The sequence below is a fragment of the Prionailurus bengalensis genome, chromosome E4, assembly GCF_016509475.1.
Source record: "Prionailurus bengalensis isolate Pbe53 chromosome E4, Fcat_Pben_1.1_paternal_pri, whole genome shotgun sequence".
NCBI lineage: Eukaryota > Metazoa > Chordata > Mammalia > Carnivora > Felidae > Prionailurus > Prionailurus bengalensis.
This window is the reverse complement of record NC_057360.1, coordinates 5,234,979-5,247,426: the sequence shown is the minus strand read 5'-3', so window position 1 is coordinate 5,247,426 and position 12,448 is coordinate 5,234,979. Positions and strand designations below refer to the sequence as shown.

Here is a 12,448-nt window from a genome sequence, read left to right as displayed (position 1 = left end):
GCTATATATTTTAAAAATAAATGGGGGTGCCTGGGTGGCGCAGTCGGTTAAGCATCCGACTTCAGCCAGGTCACGATCTCACGGTCCGTGGGTTCGAGCCCTGCGTCGGGCTCTGGGCTGATGGCCCAGAGCCTGGAGCCTGCTTCTGATTCTGTGTCTCCCTCTCTCTCTGCCCCTCCCCCGTTCATGCTCTGTCTCGCTCTGTCCCAAAAATAAATAAAAAACATTGAAAAAAAATTTTTCTAATAAAAAAAATAAAAAATAAATAAATAAATGATGCCAGTTCTAAACTTCAGAAAATTGAAGAGGGAGTAATACTTTTCAATTGATTCCATGGAGCAGCTTGTCTGATACTACAACCAAGAATAACATATTAGAAAAATATAAAACTACATAGCAATATCTCTCATAAACAAAATTTTAAACTTCTAGGCAAAATTTTAGCAAACTAGATCCAACAACATATAGAAAGGAAAATACATCATGCACAGGTATGGTTTTAGTTCAGGAATGAAAGAGTGGTTTACATTAGAAAATCAATCAACACGATTTACCATATTAGAAAACAAGAAAAGAAAAACCGTATGATCATTTCAATAGACACAGAAAAGCACTTGACAACATCCAATATACACAATTGATTTTAACAATCAGCAAAGTAGGAATAAGAAGGAATTTCTTCAACTTAACACAGGACACTCATATAAAATCAATGGCTAACATTGCACATGATGGTAAAAGACTAGCCCACTTAGATTTAATGCAGTTATTGCTGTGGTTGGGTTTAAGTCTACCATTTTGGTATCTATTTTCTATTAACACTATATATTCTTTATTTCTTTTTTTTTTCTTGCCTTCCTTGCTTAAAATAAGGAACAAGGCAAGAATGTGTGCTCCTATTACTTCTATTCAACATTGTGCTGGCCATTCTAGTAGGTGCAATGAGTCAAGAAACAAAGGCACGTACATTGGAAAGGAAGAGTGAAACTGTCTTTATTACCAAACAGCATCATTCGATGTAGAAAAGGTTACAGAATATACAAGAAACCCATCAGGGCTAATAAATATGTTTACTAAGATTGCAGTTTACAAGATCAATATAAAAACTCAATTTTATTTCCATATGAAATATGCAATTTAATTTTGCATAGGAAATATACAAGCATAAAAATGAACAATAATAGATCGAAACTTTAAGAAATACTATTTATAGTACATTATAAAATATTAAGTGCTTAGGGATGATTCTGACAAAAGATGTGCAAGTGTATACACACTTAAAGACTACAAAACACAAATAACAGTATGATTTCACTCATGTGCAATTTAAGAAACAAAACAAACAAGCAAAGGGAAGAGAAGGAGAGGCAAACCAAGAAACAGACTCTTAACTATAGAGAACAAACTTATGGTCACCAGAAGAGAGGTGGGTGGAGGGGTGATGGAAATAGATGATGGGGATTAAGGAGTGATGAGCACTGGGTGATATACGGAAGTGTTGAATCACTATATTGTACACCTGAAACTAATATTACACTGTGTGTTAACTCACTGGAATTTAAAAGCTTAAAACAATGATACCACCACACACACTACACATATAACACACACACATACACATACACACACACACACACACACACACACACATTACAAAATATTACTGGTGAAATAAAAGACTTAAGTGGAGAGATCTGTTCATGGGTGAGAAGACTCTGTTAAGGTGTCAATGCTTGAGAAATTCAGCACACATCAGTTAAAATCCCAGTAGGCTTCTAATAGAAATTGAGAAGCTGATTCTAAAAGTCATATGGAAATTCAAGAGAGAACCAAAAAAATTTCCAGATTTCCAAGAACAAATGCCATTAAAAATGTACAAGAACTTGGTTGAGACGAAAATAAAATATTATCAAAAATATTAATAAAGATCCGAATACATAGCTATATCATGTTCATGGATTAGAATACAGAATATTTTAAGCTTTTCAATTCTTCCCGGATTTATCTATCGATTTGATGCTGTTCCAGTCAAACTCCCAATGTTACTTTGTGGAGCTCAGTACACTGATTCTAAAATACATATCAAAGAGTAAAGAGCTGAGAGTTGGAATGGTTGGGTAGCAAAGTATTTCTTCTATCATACATCAAAATTTATTACAAGGCTATAGTAATTAAAACATAAAATATTTATGGCAGTTTTTTTTTTCATTTCATTCCACATCTCACCAACATTGGGTGTGTCCAATCTTTTATTATCTAAACTCTTCTAGAGGGTATGCACTAGCTTTCTTATGTTTCATGCTTATATGGTGCATTATTTTTATCCTTTTACGATCAATCTGTCTGTGACTTCATACTTCTTATAAACTGCAATCTTGCTTCTTCTCCAATGTGACAATATATGCTTTAAAATTATAGTATTCAGGTGCACCTGGGTGGCTCAGTTGGTTAAGCATCTGACTTTGGCTCAGGTCATGATCTCGTGAGTTCACAAGTTCACGAGTTCGAGCTCCATGTAAGGCTCTATTCTGACCACTCAAAGCCTGGAGCCTGCTTCAGATTCTGTATCTCCCTTTCTCTCTGCCCCTCCCCTGTTTGCGCGCTCTCTCTCTCTGTCTCTCTCTCTCTCTCAAAAATAAATAAACATTGGGGTGCCTGGGTGGCTCAGTCGGTTAGGCGGCCGACTTCAGCTCAGGTCATGATCTCGCGGTCCGTGAGTTCGAGCCCCGCGTCGGGCCCTGTGCTGACAGCTCAGAGCCTGGAGCCTGCTTCTGATTCTGTGTCTCCCTCTCTCTCTGCTCCTCCCCAGTTCATGCTCTGTCTCTGTCTCAAAAGTAAATAAACGTTAAAAAAATTTTTTTTAATAAATAAATAAATAAACATTAAAAAATATTTTAAAAATTATAGTATTCAGTCCACCTAGATTTAACATAACTACTGCTATGGTTGGAGTTAAGTCTACCATCTTGGTATTTGTTTTCTAGTAACCCCACATGTTCTTTGTTCCTTTGTTTCTCTCTTCTTGTCCTCTGAAGGAATCATGTTTTTTTCAGTATCTGTTTTCAACTGTGTTCATTTTTTTTTATTCAAGATCTTCTTTGTAGTGATTGCACTTGGCTGTACAACAATCTTTTTGTTAAGGCTATTTATTTATTTTAAGAGAGAGTGTATGCACGTGCACATGCATGAGTGGGGAAGGGGCAGAGAGAGAGGGAAAGAGAGAGAATCCCAAGCAGGCTTCCTGCTGTCAGTGCAGAGCCCAATGCAGTGCTCAGTGTCATGAACTGTGGGATTATGACCTGAGCCAAAACCAAGAATCTGATGCACAACAGACTGAGCCACCCAGGTGCCCCATAATAATCATCTTTAATTTATCAGAGTCTAATTTCAAGTAGTATATACTTAACAACAGTGTAAGAAACTTATGACTGTATGGTTCCATTTATATCCCTCCCACCCTTTATATTCTTATCTCATATTTTACTTCTAAATACGCTATAAATTTCAAAATATATTGTTAATATTTTTCCTTTAAAAAGGTCAATTGTCAGGGGGCCTGGGTGGCTCAGTCAGTTAAGCGGCTGACTGATTTCGGCTCAGGTCATGATCTCATGGTTTGTGAGTTTGAGCCCCACCTTGGGCTCTGTGCTGACAGTACAGGGATTCTCTCTCTCCCTCTCTCTCTGCCCCTACCCTACTTTGTGTGCTCTCTCTCTGTCTCTCTCTCTCAAAAAAAAAAAAAAAAGAAAGTAAATAAATGAATTAATAGTCAATTGTCATAAAGATATATAGATATATAGATATAAACTGATGGCAAAATAAGTCTTTATAGATATATTCTCCCAGGCATGCTTCATTTCTGTCTGCATATCCAGAGTTCCTCCTGAATCCATTTCCCTTCTGCCTGAGGAATATCTTTTGAATTTTCCTATACAACAAGTTCTCTCAGCATTTGTCTGTATAAAGGTGTCTTTATTTTTTGGCCTTCATTTTTGAAGGGCATTTTTCACTGAATACAGAATTATAGGATGACAGCTGGGTTTTGTTGTTTTTAAAGCAATTTATGATGACATCGTTCCATTATCTTATGGCCTCTATCATTTTCGGGAAGAAGTCAGCCATCATTCATGCCGTTGATCTCACATATACCATGTGTCTTTTTATGTGTCGCTGCTTTTAGAATTTGCACGTTATCTTTGGTCTTCAGCATTTTTATTATGTATTATTCATTAGTAGTTAGGTGTGATTTCCTTTGTATGTATCCTGTTTGTGGTTCAACTGAGTCTCTTGGGTTTCTGGGATTATGTCAGTCATTAATTTGGGGATGTTCTTGGACATTATCTCTTCAAATATTTCTTCTGCACCATTCTGTTTTTCCTCTCCTTCTAGGGGTTTAGAAATGCATATATGACACCATTTAATATTGTCCCACAGACCTCAGTCTGTCCATTTTGTGTTTACTTCTTTCTTTGTATTTCAGTTTGGATATTCACCTGTCTTCAAGCTCACAGCCCGTCAGCTTTTCCCACTTTACTCTTGAATGCGTCTAATAATTTTTTTATTCCTGATGTCATATTTTTTTTTTATTTCTAACATTTTCACTTTGTTCTTTTTTATCATTTACATACCTCAGCTGAAATTCCCCATCTCCGTACTCGCATTGCCCATCTTTTCCAGTAGGTCCTTCGGCATTTTTATCAGTTATTACCTCTTCAGCCACACTTGGGCTCTTTGCACTGACAAGATTCCAGGGATCTCTTCATACTTTACAACTGGCCCACCACCTTTCCAAACTCGAGGACAGCTGTCTCTGCTTTATAGTCTAGCTGCCAGCTTTTTGATCGCTAAAGAATTCTCTTTCCTCATCTGCCCTGGGATTTTCAGGCATTGGGAGATCTCTCTCTCTCTCTCTCTCTCTCTCTCTCTCTCTCATGCTTCCCTGTCCCCAGTTGTGGCAGGGAGGCTGCCTTACACTTTGTAAAGGCCAAGTATGTCTCAGAGGGAGAGTCTCTCAACCCCCGTATCCCACTCCCAGCCTATGGTAGCTGAGAATCCAGAGTACAGATGGGTTTCTCTCAACTTTGCTGCCTTGCAGCCTGCCCCCTCCCTGTCTTCAGAGGATTACTGCTTTATTTTTGGGAGAGTCCCTGAATGCCTCAAGGGGATCTCTCAGCTCCCTGGCCTTGTCCCAAAACCTTTGGCTTACTACACCTAAGCACTAGGTGAAGATCTATGGGAAAGTTTGTGGGTGGGTAAAAACTCATTCCATGGCTGAGGCTCCTTGGAATTCCCATACGTCATATTTATGATGGATTCCTCTTCCCATCCCTCTACCAAGAATGAGCATAACCTTGGGTCTTTTCTATGAGAGGCTCATCACTTTGTTTCTAATATATTTACTCTTGGAAGATCATCTCACACTCATTTAAGCAACACAAGCTCTAGGCTTTTTTTTTAAGTTTTTATTTTTTTTATTTAAAAAAAATTTTTTTTAAGTTTAAATACAAATTAATTAGCATATAGTGTAATAATAATTTCAGGAATAAAATTTAGTGATTCATCACTTACATATAACCACCCAGTGCTCATCCCAACAAGTGCCCTCCTTAATGCCCCTCACCTCTTTAGCCCTTCCTCCCACCCAAACCCTGTCAGCAACCCTCAGTTTTTTCTCTGTATTTAAGAGTCTCTTATGGTTTGTCTCCCTCTTTGTTTTTATATTAATTTTGCTTCCCTTCCCTTCTGTTCATCTGTTTTGGATCTTAAATTCCACATATGAGTGAAATCATAGATTTGTCTTTCTCTTACTGACTTATTTCACTTAGCACAATACCCTCCAGTTCCATCTACATAGTTGCAAATGGCAAGATTTCATTCTTTTTGATTGCCGAGTAATACTTCATTATATATATATATATATATATATATATATATATATATATATACACACACACACACACACACATACACACACACACACACACACACACACACACACACCACGTCTTCCTTATCCATTCATCCATCAATGGACATTTGGGCTCTTTCCATACTTTGGCTATTGTTGATAGTGCTTCTATAAACATTGAAGAGTGCATGTGTCCCTTCAAATCAGCATACATGTATCCTTTGGATAAATACCTAATAGTGCAATTGCTGGGTCATAGGGTAGTTCTATTTTTAAGTTTTTGAGGAACCTCCATACTGTTTTCCAGAGTGGCTGCACCAGTTTGCATTCCTACCAGCAGTGCAAAAGTTGTCCTCTTTCTCTGCATCCTCGCCAACATCTGTTGTTGCCTGTGTTGTTAATGTTAGCCATTCTGGCAGGTGTGAGGTGGTATCTCATTGTGGTTTTGATTTGTATTTCCCCAATGATGGATGATGTTGAGGATTTTTTCATGTGTCTGTCAGCCATCTGGATGTCTTCTTTGGAGAAGCGTCTATTCCTGTCTTTTGCCCATTTCTTCACTGGATTGTTTGTTTTTTGGGTGTTGAGTTTGATAAGTTCTTTATAGATTTTGAATACTAACGCTTTATCTGATATGTCATTTACAAATTTCTTTTCCCATTCCTTCGGTTGCCTTTTAGTTTTGCTGATTGTTTCCTTCTCTGTGCAGAAACTTTATATCTTGATGAGGTCCCTATAGTTCATTTTTGCTTTTGTTTTCCTTACCTCTGGAGAAATGTCAAGTAAGAAGTTGCTGCAGCTGAGGTCAAAGGGCTTGTTGCTTGTTTTCTCCTCGAGGCTTTTGATGGCTTCCTGTCTTATGTTTAGGTCTTTCATCCATTTTGAGTTTATGGATTTGAGTGTATGGTGTAAGAAAGTGGTCCAGGTTCATTCTTCTGCATGTCGCTGTCCAGTTTTCCCAGCACCACTTGCTGAAGAGACTGTCTTTTTTCCATTGGATATTCTTTCCTGCTTTGTCAAAGATTAGTTGGCCATACGTTTGTGGGTCCATTTCTGGGTTCTCTAATTCTGTTCCATTGTGTCTGTTCTTGTGCCAGTACCATATTGTCTTGATGATGACAGCTTTGTAACACTGTTTGTAGTCTTGAATTGTGATGCCTCCAGCTTTGCTTTTCTTTTTCAAGATTGCTTTGGCTATTCGGAGTTTTTTCTGGTTCCATACAAGTTTTAGGATTGTTTGTTCTAGCTCTGTGAAGAATGCTGGTGTTATTTTGATAGGGGTTGCATTGAATGTGTAGATTGCTTGGGTAGTGTCGACATTTTATCACTATGTGCCCAAGAGACTCCTTTTGACAGTCATGAAAATAGAAGTTACATATTAAGTAAAAATCTCTAAGAATTAGAAACAATTGGGAAGAACAGACAGGGGAGAAGAGGGATCTTGGCTTGCTAAATGAAATTAGGCCCACTGAATTTCAGACACAGCAGTCTCTCTAACAGCCTGTGTTCATAAAAGGGTAGTATTGATCCAGAGTTTTAAGTTCTCTCTTCTCTTGATCTCATATCCAAGGAAGCTATAATTCCAAAAATAACTTCATGTTTGAAGTGTCTTTATATCTTGACCGTAGTGAACATCAAAAAGGCACTCCTGGCCAGAGTGGATAAATACATAAGAAAAGAGAAGGCTGATATTCTCTGGGTATTTAAAAGGGAATTAAAATTAATTATGTCTATAGATAAAGAATAAAATTACTGAAATAACTTATATTTATGAATATATATAATATGACATATTTCCATGTAATGTATTTCAATGCCTGGAGTATTATTCAGAAATACACTAAGAGTCAAACCTTAATAGTTACTACATTTTATTTTTAAATATAGCAAATTAGAAGACAGGAATTGTAAGGACCATCCCTAAAACAAAAGATCTTTAAGTTATTTTCCATTTTGTTACAGAGTAAAATAAGAAGTATCTTCGCAGTCTGGACCAAAAGTGAACTTTATCTTGGATATCCTCTTCTTAGATTTATGAAAATAATGACTACTGAAAAACTGAAAAGCCTTCTAAATATATCACCAACCGATACACTAACTATACACAATGTTGAGTATCCAGGACACCCTTTGGAGATTGCCTTGTTATTAAGTTACTGCTCTGCATGCACAGTCAACAAAAAGATTTATGTGGTAATATATAATGAAGATACAGAGCAGTGGATGAACCAAGACTTTGCATTAGATGTCCCTAGTGACACTTTTGTAAATGCACATTTTCTATATTCAGCACTTCCAGAATTAGTACTATGGGACAAACACAGGGTCTACTATTGCTATCACAATTTCACCGAGACTGGAGTTATCCAAACACCTACAGAGTTTGGAAACTTATCAAGGTTGTCACAGAACAGCACCATTCATATTATTTTCATCGGTGAGCCATTCTCAGTCTGCAAAAATTTATTCTAGATTTTCTAGTAGATAACTTCCTTACGAAGATGTAACAATTATAAATGCACTAATATATGGGTATATGGGTAGAGAAAGGTGTACTTTTTACCGCCTAAAAATGGATATGTTTTAAGCTCCACTAAGGTCAGTTATGATCTCACATAGCAAAATGGCCAACTCCAGTACTGGGGTTTTTTTTTCCCGTTAGATTCATTTCGGTCAATCAGCACATACATATGCATTTTAGTGTTGGAAGTGATATGGTGTTGTATTCATTTCCTAGGACTCCTTAGGGCTACCACTAGCTGGGTGGCTTCAAACAACAGGAATTTATTGTCTCAATTTTGGAGGCTAGAAGTCCACATTCAGGGTGTCAGCAAAGCCATGAATTCCCTCTGAATGCCATGAATTCAGAATCCCTCTGAAACCCAAAGGGGGATCTTTCATTGCTTCTTCCCAGCCTTTGGTGGCCTTCTGGTAAACCTGGCCATCCCTTGACTTGCAGCTGCATCATCCCAACCTCTGCCTTCATCACGATGTTGCATTCTCCCTGTGTCCTCACACGCCAACTTGTTGTAAGGACGTCAGGGCCCACCCTGCTCCAGGAGCACCTCATCTTAACTGATTGCCTCTGTAATGACCCTATTTCCAAATAAGGTCACATTCTGAAGGAGTACTGGGAATTAGAACATCAACATATCTTTTCTGAGGGGACACAATTCAAGCTATGGCACATTTTGTAGAGTTAAGTGGACCTGTATTCACATCCATGAGCAAGTCATTGAACCTTTCCAAGCTTCAGTATTCTAATCTAGAATGTAGGGCAGCTGTGTCAACTGGATAAGAGATTGTATGTAAAATGCTTAAAATAAAACTGGGTGCATGGTAAACCTTCAGCTAATAGTAGTTATTCTTGATCTTGTTATTCCTGAGGTAGCATACTAAACATTATAGGCAATGCCGAGAAATAGGAAGTGCTATCCTCAAAAAGCCTAGTTAGGAGGTAACCCCAAACATGGAATTTAAAGGAAGTGTCGCTGTCATTCATAATCAGTCTTTCTTGACCTCTACCACCCTTCAACTCCCAACCATCTGATTTTTATGTTCCCTTTTACAACAAAACTATAAAAAATATTGCCTACTTTCACTTTCTCCTCTTTCCTCCCTTTCTCTTGAAGGCACTCTAATCAAATATTCTGTGGAAACTGCTCTTGTTAAGGTTCTCGATGACCTCCACTGTGCTAACCCAGTGGCCAATTTTCAGCCATCTTCCATGACCTGGCAGCAGCATTGGAAACCACTTAGCAGGGCCTTATTCTTGAAATACTTTTTCTTTTTGAAGTTTATTGTTTACTTTTTATTGAAATTCTAATTGGTTAACATACAGTGCAACAATGGTTTCAGGATAGCATTCAGTGATTCATCACTACATACAACACCCAGTGCTCATCATAACAAGTGCCCTCCTTAATGCCCATCCCCCACCCACCTCCCTCCATCAATCCTATTTGGTCTCTATCGTTAAGAATCACTTTTTACCTCTTTTTACCCCTTTCAACATGTCCATGTTTTGTTTCTTAGCTTCCACATATGAGTGAAATCATATGGTGCTTGTCTTTGACTTATTTTGCTTAGCGTAATATACCCTATCTCCATCCATGTCATTGCAAATGGCAAGATTTCACTCTTTTTGATGGCTGAGTATTATTCCTTTGTGTATATATACACCACATCTTCTTTATCCATTCACTAGTTAATGGACATTGGGTCTCCCTCCATAGTTTGGCTATTGTTGATAATACTGCTACAAACACTGGGGTCCATGGACCCCTTTGAATCTGCGTTTTTGTATCCTTGGGGTAAACACCTAGTAGTGCAATTGCTGGATCATAGGGTAGTTCTGGTATTAGCTTTTTGAGAAACCAGAGTGGCTGCACCAGTTTGCATTCCCACCAACAGCACAAGAGTTGTCCCCTTCAAAATGCTTTTTTTCACCTGACTTTTGGGCTATCGCTTTTTTACTCTTCCTACTACCTCACTAGCTACTCCTCCTCAGCCTCTTTTCCATCTTCATCTTCCTGATTCCCAAATGGAGAAGCACCTCAGGGTTTAGTTTTCAGGAATCTTCTGAGTTCTGTTTACATTTGCCCTGCCCTCTGGCCATAAGCCCTAGCCTCAACTCCAGGCCTTTTTCCCAGCTGCCTTCAGCATACCTTCATTCGGATGACTAGTAGGTATCTTAGATTTGACATCCAAGAACGGATCCCTGAGTTTCTCACTCCTATCTCAACCTGCTCCTTGCCTAGTCCTTTCCTGTCAAGTAAATATCACCTCTTCCTGTCTTCCCAGGCACAAACCTTGACCTCATCCTCAAATCTTTCCCTTTGACATCCCACAACTAATCCACAGGCAGCTCCTGGTGGCTCTATCTAAAAAGTCTATCTAAAATCTAACCCCTTTCCACCATCCTCACTCCAGTCCAAGCCAGTGTCCTCTCCAGCTCATACGTGTAAGAGCCTTTCATGTGCTCTCCCTGCCTCCACCAAATTACAGTCCACTGGGAAGCTAGCGTGAGCCTTTCAAAACATGCAAAATCACATTACTCCTCAGCTTAAAACCCTCATTTGGCTTCCTGTATCACTCAGGATAAAATCCAAAACTGTTACCATGGCCCAAAAAGCAGTATGTGGTTTGGCCCCAGACTCTGATGTCATCTATCACTTGACCCTTTGTTCACTGTTACCTAGCTGCAGACTGGCCTCTTTGCTGTTCCCTGGTTACCTACTGTTTCATGTGCCAAAAGCGTTGTTCACATTGATGTCTACATGAGTCTTAACATTGGATTCAGGTTTAAGTCCAAATGCCAAATGTTTGGGGAGCTCTTCCCTAACCCTGACCTAACTCCCATGCTGTGTCCCTTACACTTCTTCATTTTGTTCACAGCACTTCTCATCTAACAAATTACACGTGTACTTATTCATTAACTGAATCTTCCAACAAAAAACAAGCTTTGTGTGACTTTGTTATATTTGCTGCTTTACCCGCAGTGTCTAATATAGTATATAATAGGTACTTTTTTGAATAAATGGATGAACATGTATTCATTGAACACGCACTACTTGCGAGATGCTCTTCTGGGAGTTGGAGATAGCATGGAAATTGGACACAATCCCCACCCTTTTAGCACTTACAAAATTGCAGAGGATAAAGACAAGTAAACCTACAAACAATGCAACATGGCTAATGCTATAACAGAGCCAATATTGGGCGCTACAGAATCACATAAATCGAGTAACTTACTCAAGTCTGGGGGCGGGGGTGGGGAGATAGAGAAGGCTTCCTTGGAGAAGTGATGTCTAAGCTGAGGCTTGGGAAATGGGTAATGGGAAATGGGAAATGGGTAGACGTTAGGTAAGCAGTGAAGACAATGAAGACAGTGTACCCAACCACCCAGAGACAGAGACAACAGAGTACAACCCAGGACTCGAAAGACAATACACTGCTGAAACAGAGTTGTCCAGAGAAAAAAAGAAGTCTCCCCTGGAGAAATGAAGTTCAGATTATGAAAGTCCTCACAAGCCATGTGAGAAAATTGGACCTTCTCCTGCAGCCTGTATAGGGAGTTCTAAAGAGTTTTCAGCAAGAGAGAAGCAGAATATTTGTGTTTTTAAAAGACCGCTGGCCACCATGATAAGGAGATAAGGTTAGAATAGTAAATTGGGGATCGATTTTATTTTTTACTTTTTTTAAAGAAAATATTTTTTTAATGTTACATTTGTCCCAACACAGCATTCCACTAACATATCTGTATGGGTATGTGCATTTTACACAAGTGTATAAAAATGTATATGTACATTTTTTAATTTAAATTTTGGTTAGGGGGCGCCTGGGTGGCTCAGTAGATTAAGCATCTGACTTCAGCTCAGGTCATGATCCCACCTTTTGTGAGTTCAAGCCCCGCATTGGGCTCTTTGCTGACAGCTCTGCTTCAGATTCTGGGACCCTCTCTTTCTCTGTCCTCCCCTGCTCATGCTCTGTCTCTCTCTGTCTCTCTCTGTCTCTGTCTCTCTCTCTCTCTCTCTCTCT

At 38.8% G+C, this 12,448-nt stretch overlaps 1 protein-coding gene across 2 annotated transcripts in view; it reads left to right on the top strand.

The window, feature by feature from the left end:
* Positions 1-12,448, top strand: part of CATSPERE (catsper channel auxiliary subunit epsilon) — a 198,455-nt gene that overhangs the window by 125,998 nt on the left and 60,009 nt on the right. For both annotated transcript variants that reach the window (XM_043567779.1, XM_043567780.1), the window contains exon 10: positions 7,871-8,345. In XM_043567779.1, the coding sequence (XP_043423714.1) occupies positions 7,871-8,345 (475 nt within the window). The remainder of the gene's footprint in view (positions 1-7,870; positions 8,346-12,448) is intronic.